This window comes from Cupressus sempervirens, chromosome 5, assembly GCF_028749045.1.
Source record: "Cupressus sempervirens isolate cs-2001-9-10 chromosome 5, ASM2874904v1, whole genome shotgun sequence".
NCBI classification, from domain to species: Eukaryota; Viridiplantae; Streptophyta; class Pinopsida; order Cupressales; family Cupressaceae; genus Cupressus; species Cupressus sempervirens.
In genome coordinates this window covers 503279211-503290491 of record NC_143122.1, presented here as the reverse complement: position 1 = coordinate 503290491, position 11281 = coordinate 503279211, and the positions used below count along the sequence as shown (strand labels likewise).

Genomic DNA, 11281 nt, shown 5'->3' with positions numbered 1-11281 from the left:
GAAAACCAAGCATCTATTTGCTGATAAAGACTCAGCGATAACAGTGATAGACTAGAGGTTTTATGTATGTTAACATGAATGTATTTGGTCCCATATTTCTGTTTTTTCAAGAGGATATCATGTTTCAGTTTGATGTATAAGTCGTATTTGTTATTCGTACCTGTTTATCTGCTGTTGGCAATATCCTAGTACCAATATAGGAATCTTTGTTAGTTGAATCTGTGTAACTGGAAAAAAAACACTATTACAAAATGATTTACTCCCTTTTAAACTAAGCAATCCTAACTCTTAGTTAGAAAATAGAAATCCTAAGTGTGTCTCTATGCATGCATCGATGTTGAATAATTCAATAATTTTCACAAATTTTTTGTAGCAATGCCAATTTGTCAGGTTTTAAAATCTATTTCAGTAATGTACTTCTGTATCTGACCGCTTATTATTATTATAATCTTTGACAGTTTGACTCTATGAATCTATTTTAATTTTTAATGTGACAACACTAGTATTATTAATTTATTATTTACTTTAGTCTTTTAGTCTTACGGTATTACTATTTTGAAATTTTGAAATTTTGTATTTACTTTTAGTATTAGACTCTTTAAGTTTAAACTATTAAAAATTTATTTTATTTTTTTTAAATTTAAAAAAAAAAATTGCCGTCTCCAAGTACCCCCCCGTCTCCTATTTGAAAAATTGCCGTACCGGTACCAGTACCAGTACCGGAGACCTCAAAGTCTCCCCGTCTCCCGGTGACCTTGGAAAAAACTGATTCAAAGTGAGAGAAATAAATAAATGGTATTCATTAATCTGAAAGTGCGTCATCTTCATCTAACACAATATTCTTGTTACATGCTAATTTGACTGCGGGCTCCTGTAGTAATGTTAGTAATAACACAGACAATGTCTGTCACATGCTAATTCTATTGTTGGCAACTGTTGCAATGACGGCAAAACACAATTAACTACTCTGAAGAAAGGAAGATCTTTTTACAGATTGAGTGAGCAGCGAATCACAAGTAAAATGATTCAAATAAAAACTCGGCAATAACTTTGCTTCAAATAGAATTGTCAGGAAGCAAAATCGGCATACATACGACTCTCTCACTCTCTCACCATGCAGATGCAAACAGTATCTGATTCCATCTACACAAGATTGCTAAGCTCTGCTGGAAGCAAACTTGAATTGCTACTATTTACTCAATAATCATCTCCAGCGGGGGAAAAAATGATTGCCAGAAATCCTCAACAGTTTTTTCATTGCATTGTTTCACAAGGTATCTATCAAATCTTGCCACAATAATCCATGATTAAGACTGCCCCATAAATAACTGAAGCCTACAAAATCCTCGGAATTGAATGCAAATTATGCAGAAGCACAGTAATATTTCTGGACGAATTTGATCCAGTCTATTTTGGGCTCAACGTGGCAATTAAAATAACTCTTAACAGCAGCAATCCTACCCAGTACGCATCAAATCATGCCTCTGATTCCAAAGGATGCTTCACACACACAAGATCGTTCAGTTTGTTTCCATCTAGCTTGTACATTGTAACACCTTTCATAGCTCTGTAGTGTGCACGTGCTTCATCGCGCAAATCCCTAAAATTTAGTAACTCCCATTTGCTGTAGTTGGAGCTCCTACGTACAAGGCTCATGTTTGGGGACCCTGTGATGGGAGCAATTTTAGAAGACGCAGTTGCCCAAACCTTGCATGAACTGAAGGGTCCAACACTATCTGGATGTTCATTTTTGAACCCATTCAACCTCATCACGGCAGTAAGCGCCCTGTTTATCATTGCTCGACTCGGAATCACTGACCAATCTTGTTTCCTCTGTTCTCGCATTGGAGAATGTATTCTGATTATCTGGGGAGAGCATTAAAGAAACCAGAGCAACTGAAACGTAAGAAATTTTGAAAGAGATAAATTGAAGCGAAAACTGAAAAGTTTAGTCATGAAGTCAAGTGGTACAACAGTTGCAGAAACAGCATTAAACGAATACCACCTCAATATTTTAATGCTATTGATATGATTGTTGTTGATATGACTTAAGAGTGATCAACAAACACAATTATAAACATTCTGAACTCACCCCAAGGCATTCAAGGAGCTGGTAATAAGCCCGTCCCTGCAATGGATTATGTCCTTTTCGTGGACTTGAAAAATAGCGTGTCCTGCACCAAATTTAAAGAGTTGTGAAAACCATTATGGATTAACCTTTTTTCAGCAAATAGCCTTCAAAATTGCAGAGATTATCCCTGGCCATCTTCACGAAAAATATCCATAAAGTGAAGTGCAATTCTAAAGGTAGCAGAAAATAAAAAGCAAGCACACCACACACAATTTGCCTCTCCCAATCACCTCTCAGAGACAAAATTATCCACTTTATATTCGAAAGAAATTCTTATTCATATCTCAAAATTGTTAACCCATCTATACCCTGTTTTTTACTTCATTTCCCATGCAACAATGCATTCAAAAACATGTAGTGAAAATGCATGTACAAATGTTGAATGTGCTTTAAAGGTTTATTTTTAGTTGTACCAATATGTTTATATGATCATGGCTGCTCAAGATGCCCCTGTAAATTGCAGGAATGTTGTAGTTGATGGTGATACCCTTCACCTGGAATTCTACTAGCTTAATCATGTATGCATGGAAAATATTCTTGTATTTAGGCGTAAAGGAGTAACCCAAGGAGAGGGAAAAAAAATCAACTCCATCTATCAACTACCTAGGGTTAAAAACTCGTAATTAAAAGGCTAAGCTTAAGTGCAAATATTAAAAATCAAACACAAATTGCTGTTAAAATCCAATCCTCTTAACAACTTTCTAGATATCAGTGTCAAGAACTCGCAAAATTAAAAAAATCCACAATGCATGTATAAGTGATTACTATAATTTTAAACAACATATCCAGATAGCTGAAAACAACACGAAGGTTGCCTTCCCCCATCATCGTCTTTGTCCTTGGACAAGTTGTGGAAAGGTACGCCTTAGTTTCAAACATGTATTAATCTAGTGTTAGCTAGATTTTCTTAGTTTAAGTCTAGAATAATTAACATTATAACAGATATAAAAGATGCCCATGGCGATGGCACCTATTAGTTAAGTCTAGAATAATTAACCTTATAACAGATATAAAAGATACCCATGATACCCATGATGATGGCAGGTATTAGTGATGACGAAAATTTTAAAATAAGTATCAAGACAGCTGGAAGCAACACTTAACAACAAGAACCTCCACCATCCTCAACTTCATGATTGATCAAATTGAGCAAAGGACTTAGTTTCAAACATGTATTTATCAAGTGTCAGGTAAGATTTACTTAGTCCAACTGGGCAAGGGCAGAAAATCAACATTCATAACAGATGTATAAGATAGTCTAGATAGGCTAGCAGAGTACAGCAGACCAGCACACAATGATTGAAATAGAACAGAACAAGTGATTATTAGGCTAAGCCACTTTCAGGAGACAGGCTCCAAAAACTTTACAAGACTCCCAATATGAGCCAAAGGTAGAATAGCAGAATGCAGCAGGCCCACATACAATATGAGTGAAATACAACAGAATAGGTGACTATTAGACTAAGCCACTTTGAGAGACAACCTTTAAAAATACAGTAAGACTTCCAATATGATAATTAACTCACTAACTCCTATAAATATCATCATTAGATCAAGGGTTATGTATGTCCAACTTGGAGAGCATATATTCCAGTTGTACCAATGGATTAAGGGCATAATATGTTTCTCTGCAAAAGGCAAATCCATAATGCTTAGTCCAAGGTACTTAATGAACCCCTTCATCTACCCAAGTGGCACCTTTGAGTGAATAGTTCTCCATTTGAAAAGGATACTACTTCCAACCTTTGCCTTTTGTTTAAGTGGTCTCAAGTTCCAAAATGGCTCTTCCTTTTTATCTTTTAACACTAGAAGCTCTAATTAAATTGGAAACCTTGTTTAAACATGATACACAAAATGCTGGGCGTATGTTTGTAAATATTAGCTGCTCCAATTTGTAAATGACAATTCCAATCAACTAAAGCACCTTAAATGGCCATATGGGTGCTAATAAGTACTCCTTTAATTGCTTGTGAGACAAACGCTTGAATGCATGTAGCTTTAGATATACCCAATGTCCTGTGTCAAACTTCTCACTTCTATGGATCTGTCTGTCATTTTGTTCCATTTTGTGCGAGGACCAATTATACTTTGGGATTTGAAAGAGCCTCCCGTTGATAATATGTAAGGTCTTCTGCTGCCAGAAATCAGGATTGCTGAAATCCTAAAGAGTATCAATAGTGATTGGTAATCAATTGAGTGCCACAAATGATGACATCCTAATCAATTGATGAAATGAGGCATTATCCACCAAATTACTAGAACAGAAAGCCCATCGTGACAGCTAATACTACACAAAGAAATAGAGACAGCCCTCAAAAAAATTATTACACACCTCTATTCGGATACCCATAATGCAAATTGTACTTGAGTCCTAGCCCCTTTGAGCTTGTAAGCCTAACCAATTTAAGAAACCTTAGGATAGGTCTCCATTTATTTAATTCTCCTAACAGTTGTCCTTTGTTGTCCCCATGTGCCTATCATGCATTGGAAGTTGCAAAGAAATCAATAATTTTATGTGGTGTTTTATGTTCAAACTTATAAGGAACTGTGCTTATGTCCAAGCTTACAGTTTCCCTTCCTCCTATTTTCCACCCTACTCTATCATTTCCTTAATTCCTATTAAGATAAAACTTCGGCATCCTAGCATACCTTTTGTTGGGTGGATATTTTGCAACTGACAATTTTAAGGATCAATTGCAAAACACTAGTTCCAACCACAGCATGTGAGACATAGTCTCTCCTAATTAAGGGATCCCCATATCTACTGTTACTAAAAACAACTAATACTAAATAGAAAACTAAAATTATATACTCTAAGCTAATTGACCAGATGTTACACTCACCATACTCTCTTCTTTCAAAGTAGGCATTCTTCTTGTTGTGTTCTCTTATTTCAGAATACATTTTTTTCGTTTTTACAACAATCTTTTGAATTTAGTTGAGCAAAGTAAAAACAAGAAGTTTATGAAATCCAAAGTCTTTCTGGGACTCCTTCCATGTGATGGCGCCTGATTTTTCACAAACTAAATCCTCCATTTTTAGCATCATCTATGATTCCTTAATTCTATTTTTCTTGAACCTTTTAAAAGGATATATTTGTGACTTGAGACAGGATATAGTGTTCTGTGGGTATGACGGAATGAGCATAGGATTCGGACTGTGAAAAGTTGCAGCAGACATTTGGAAGAAATCTTGTGTACCGAACAAAGCACTGTAAAATCATTACAAAGACTTCATGATGCATCGGTGGCATTTAAGAAGCACACTAATGATCAGGGCATTATGTCAGCTTTCAGTTCTACATCTGATTGGATACAGGATATGGGCCTTAGCGGATCATTCCCTTTAACTGTTTAAAATTCATTATTTATATTATCCAGTATACTAAGTTTCTTACATTTAAAAACAAATTTTTATGGTCATATCAGTATTATTTGAGGTCTTTTATTATATATTCAGATAAGATAATTTACTGTCCGGTTATTGTGTTGACAGCAAGATGGGGATAACAGTTGAATTTAAAATGCATTCCCAAGCAATTATTTAGAAGACTAACTGTTCATAATTCACACATGAAGAAAAAATTCAAAACGAGGGATCACAATGTCTACCCAATGCGGAGCATGATGAAGGGACACAATCAGAGTCCCAATGAAATTAAGATCAAACTGAGATTGTTCAATTGTGGACCCCCACCGACAATATACTTCTCATATTATTGCAAATCGTATTGATCTGATCAATGTGTGATGTTCATTCTGTTTACAGTGAGTATGCTTGTGCAATCAGCAAAGAATCTGCTGCATCCATTTTACCGTTACAACTTCAGGAACCAACTCCTCAATACAGAATCGATAAACTGTGCAATCATCTGGCTGCTAAGATATTCAGTTGAAAACGACATTAGCAGAGGAGAGAAGATTGGAAAAGTGCCTCTGGCTGGGAGTATTCTTGATAAAAATACTGATCTCACATTTCGAAAGGTCCATATGTGGATTGAAATGCTCATTACATGGCTTCGAAGAAGAAAGAGATTAAAAATCAGAAACTAAATGTTCCTTCCTTTAGCAGGAATAGCAAAGAATGCATGTTAAAATTGATTCCGTTATGCAAGTTGGAAAGCCAGCCAATGATTGCAAATCATACTTGACAGCGATAAATATAAAGATAAAAGTGGGAAAGCATGATAATGATAATCACAGTCTGGGCAAATTTCCGAAAACAGGCGGAGAGAACATGTTCACTTCTTTAAAAAGTTCCATGTGATCATCATAACGTGACTCTCAAAGCCAGATGTTAGTTATACATGATCTTCATCAACACTTTTGAATAGATGTTTCGTCTTTTGTGCTTAAGAAATGATCCCTGCCATGACTAAATTACAAGAGCATTATTAAAATATTGTAACAATATTTTATTGGTCTCTTGCAGGTTTTGGGAGACGTATGCAGATTTGCTTAGAGATCATCCATACTACTAGTAGCACCCAGGATTGTTATTCTGTTAAAGGTTACTATAAATTCTAAATTAACTTGTCACAATAAGCATTCCAAGAACAAATAGCTACTGGTTGAACTGTTATTTGCAAAATATTAAAACATAAGAACCTGATTAGTTATTAGTTTTCAAACGATGTATTATTTCATGAAGAGGTGAGTACCTCTTTGAGCACTTATAAATACAAGATGTAAAACAAACAAAGGACACAATTTTATAGAACTTTAACATTGCTACCTAGAGAACAACCTTTGCAAATACAATCATGCTCTTGATTAAGCTTTAGAAGACCAACAACGATCTTTTCCATGGAAGAAAGAGTTCTGAAATTTAAGTGAGCAAACCCTTTGTGCCAAAGCTCACTTGTACTGATGGAATTATGTGCTTAAAGCTTGAATAGGACGAGCAGAAAATTTATATAGACTCTCTTGACGAACACCAATTTCACAAGCTGACCTAATGCTTTTATTTTCCATGCAAGAACTTTTATCTTCAACAAATGCAACTTGATACCCCTTTGTCCTTGAATGCTGATATTGGAATCAGATTTTTTCTATTCCTTGAACAAACAAGACATCAAAAGTAGTTCCAACAACTTTCATTGAATAACAAGCATCATCACCAATTATTACTTGTAAAAGAGTATCTTTTTCCACCAAGTTAGAAAGCTGCTCTCGGTATCCTGTAATGTGACAAGAAGCACCACTATCAATCAACCAAGTATTACTATCAGTTGGAACTTAGCTTGAAAAGACTGAGATAAGTAAAATCCCTCTGAGTTATCTGTAGATTCTTTATGAGGCAAAGCATCATCAACATTTCTAGCAGCAACATGATGTTTTGCTCTTGTTAAATAATCTTGAGCAAAGCAACCATACTTGTCACACCTGAAACATTAAATTCTAGAGAAATCCTTCTTCGGTTCAGGAGATTAATCTGAATTTCTATCTCTATTCTTGAAATTTCCTTTGCTTCCTTTCTTTTTAGATGTTTGAGCAACAAGGACATGATCTTTTTCATGATGAGATTTCCGTCCATCCCCTTCCTTGTAAGGGGCATGCCTCTTGAATGCAATCAGCTCTAAGATGATCAAACTTGGGTAGTTCATCTCTTTCACTAATGTCTTGAATAAAAGCCTCTCAAGAAGGAGGGAGACCATTCATGGCCAACATAACCAGGTCGTTATCTTCAACTGAATCTCAAATGGCACTAAGTTGATCTTTCAATTCTGTTAACTTCATGAAGGTGATAACCAATTCTCTTTTAGCAATTTTTATATGCGGGAGTTGACGTCTCAAGGCCAAAGCTCTGCTGGTATTGTTGAATTCATACAAGCTTTGAAGATTCTCAAGCATTTCTTGAGCTGAGTTCAACTGGGATATAAAAGGCATAAGATTATCCTTTATAGAACCAATCGATATCTTTCTTGCCATATTGTTATTCTTCCTCCATTGAGCTTTCTCAGTATCATTAGTTCGCTCAGGCACATCACTTTTCATATAATTTAGAAGATCATTTTCTACTAGTGGAATAACTGAATTTCCATAATGTCAAATTCGATGCACCATCCAGGCTATCTTCAATCTTGAGTCCATTCTCCATTTCAGAAACCTAAAAGAATAAAACTAGAAGAGAAGAAAAGAATACTTCTGATGGAACCTCAAATTTTTACAACGTTATGCCTCCATTTATAAAATAATGTTGGAAGTTTGGAGTATTATTGATTTCAAAGGGCTCCATAAGAACAACAAGTGTAAGTGCAACTCCCATCCATATCAAAAGGCGGCCATATTAGAGATTTTAAGAGAGACATTATTGGCTCATCTTGAAGATATATACAAAATTATATGAGATGTTACAATATTAAGAAGGAAATCGAATATGTATCAGCACAAAATATAATAGAAGTTGCATTAAATGATTGTAGGACAATAAGCAGCTCACAAAGAACACTTCTCTGTGGAAAGCATGGATGATTGACGATAGGACTGACAATTTAAAACAATAAACTGTGCTTAAGACGTTAGCTCGTCATCACAAAGACGGTGGCCTTAGACTACATACAGAATCATGCAAGTAAAATACACGCTGGCATGAAAAGGATAACGTTGGGAGTTTTCACTATATAAAGCATAGTCAAAATTATAATATATTATTAAGAGTTTTAAAGCGTCATCAATAACCATCAAAGTGTGGATGAATAGTAATTCACAGGATAAAGATTGTGCACACAAGGGGCCACGTGAATGGTGGGTGACCAACAGCGATGCAGACATGGAGTTGTTCCGGATACCTACGGTACTAATCGTAAGCGAACCTATATAAGTCAATGAGGACACAGAGAAATTAAGATAAAGACATCGACATGTTGAACAACATCAAACACGGCAAGAGACATCTACAGAGACTCCACGTCAGAAGTGGATTTATGCACCCAATGATGCCGTCATGACCACACAGTCGTCTTTGTGCCGTTTCATCCAAGTTTGTAAGAAATTCGTATCATCACGAGTCTTCGTATAGAAAAGGCAATCAATCGTATGAAGTTTTTAATACAGGAGCACCGATGTGATCAGGCGGATCGCACGAGAATGAACAGAGCCGCAAAACTGATTAAATTCCTCATATTGTCGAAGGTGGGGTTATATCAAAAGAATATGATTCGATTATGTATAAAGATCATGGTATAATTTAAAAGGAGCCCTTTAAACATAAAATAGAGGAGCTGACGGGAGAGATTTTAATTATTATAAATGGCTCAAGATCAGTTTTTGGTGTTTAGTGAGTAACGAATGAAAAATGTAAGTATGGAAACTTTCACATTTTTCTCTATATATACAACTAACAACTAAGCTAGTGTTGATATCAACGATGTCTATAGTCCATGGGATATGTTATTATAACGACAAGTAAAGAGAGAATACTCTATATATACAACTAACAACTAAGCTAGTGTTGATATCAACGATGTCTATAGTCCATGGGATATGTTATTATAACGACAAGTAAAGAGAGAATAATAAAGAGAGTTGAAGAGAATTTGGAAAATATTAATAATTTTATTATTTTAAGAAATATATAAATAATAATAAAAATACCAATTACTCATTTCTGCCAATTTAATTATAAGTTTGAGGGGTAGTATTAATGGTATAAAAAAAAGTTGAGTAAAATTGTAAAATAGTAGAAGATAATAAATGTGTTTAAAATAAGAAATATATTTAACTCTATATTTATTAAAATATCTATATACAAATTACAAAAATAAACATCAATGTAATACTAGTAATAAATATATTTAAAATAAAAAATTTAAAACATTGAAGTCTATATTTGAACTTGGTAAGGAAAATAGATAAGAATAATTAATATTGATTGGACATATTTGTGAGATGGAAGACAAACATAATTTTATTTTTTAAAGTTTATCCACTTTTCACATTTGTGAAAAAGATAAAGTTGCAATTAATGCATAAATATTTGTATTTTTGTTGAAGAAAATTGAATTTTTTCATTGCCTTTTTCATCATGAGCTAATTTTCAATTCCAAAAAAACATGCAAATTCATATAGTTTTTGCAAACATATTAGATTAAGTAACTAATATGGAACTTCATGATTACTAATAATAATAATAACTAGTCACATAGTGACTTAGTACCTTGTACTTAGTTATTATATATATCTAGTTATAATTTAATAAATTTAGTATAGTATATAATTCAAAAAAAAATATTAAACATTAATAAATCAGATTCAACTTATAAAAAATAACTCTTGAAAAATATTAGTTTTAAAATTCATCAAATTCGACATTCTCCCAATCAAATCTTTGGAAAATATTTTTTCAAAATTATACAATTAAAAATCTTGAATATATGCTATGCACAACGTATTAGTTTGATAAGGAAAATTAAAAATGATAAATTCTAACTAACCAAAAAATGTAATCACTATACTTGCCTTGCCTTTAGTTTTTATATAAATCTAATTTTAATTTAATAAATTTATTATAGTATGTTAAAAAAAATTATTAATAAATACAATTATTGATATATTATAAATAAATTATAATATGAAAATAGTAATATTTTTATAATAATATAAAATTATATTTCTCAAACAATTATATAATATAAATAATATTATTTTTTTAGTATTTTTGAACTACAAAAATTATATTATAAGAAAATACAATATTAAAATAAAAAATAAAAAATTATTAAAAGTATATGAATCACATTAGCTTAATAAAAAATCAATCTTAAAAAGTATGAGTTATAAAATCTATTGAGCCAATATAAGAGGTAAATGAGTTCACCCAATCAATTTGTAAAAAAATATTTTCTAAAAATTGTGAAGTTAAAAATCTTGCATCTATAATATGTAATGTAATAGTTTAATAAAGAAATTTAAAAATATTAATTCCAAAGGTAGAAATTTTTTTATTTTTTTTTAAAGTATAAAATTCAAAAATGTATCAGGCAAAAGTACTAACAATAGAGTTCATGAAGTACAATTTGAAAAGGATATAATGTTTCATTTTGAAAAGCCACATCCATAAGTGAATAATAGATATAAATAAGAAATTCTCTCATTCCAAACAAGACATATTCAAAAGAAAAGAAAAAGCATATAAGAGAAGAAAGAAAGC

General features: G+C 33.0%; 1 protein-coding gene across 1 annotated transcript in view; it reads right to left on the bottom strand.

Annotated features, from left to right (window-relative positions):
• Positions 1 to 776: 776 nt before the first annotated feature.
• Positions 777 to 11281, bottom strand: part of MGP2 (MALE GAMETOPHYTE DEFECTIVE 2) — a 66716-nt gene continuing 56211 nt past the window's right edge. The window contains exons 10-11 of the mRNA XM_089831551.1: positions 2093 to 2174; positions 777 to 1866 (exon numbers count right to left, since the gene is read on the bottom strand). Of these exons, the coding sequence (XP_089687677.1) occupies positions 1477 to 1866; positions 2093 to 2174 (472 nt within the window). The 3' untranslated portion in view covers positions 777 to 1476. The remainder of the gene's footprint in view (positions 1867 to 2092; positions 2175 to 11281) is intronic.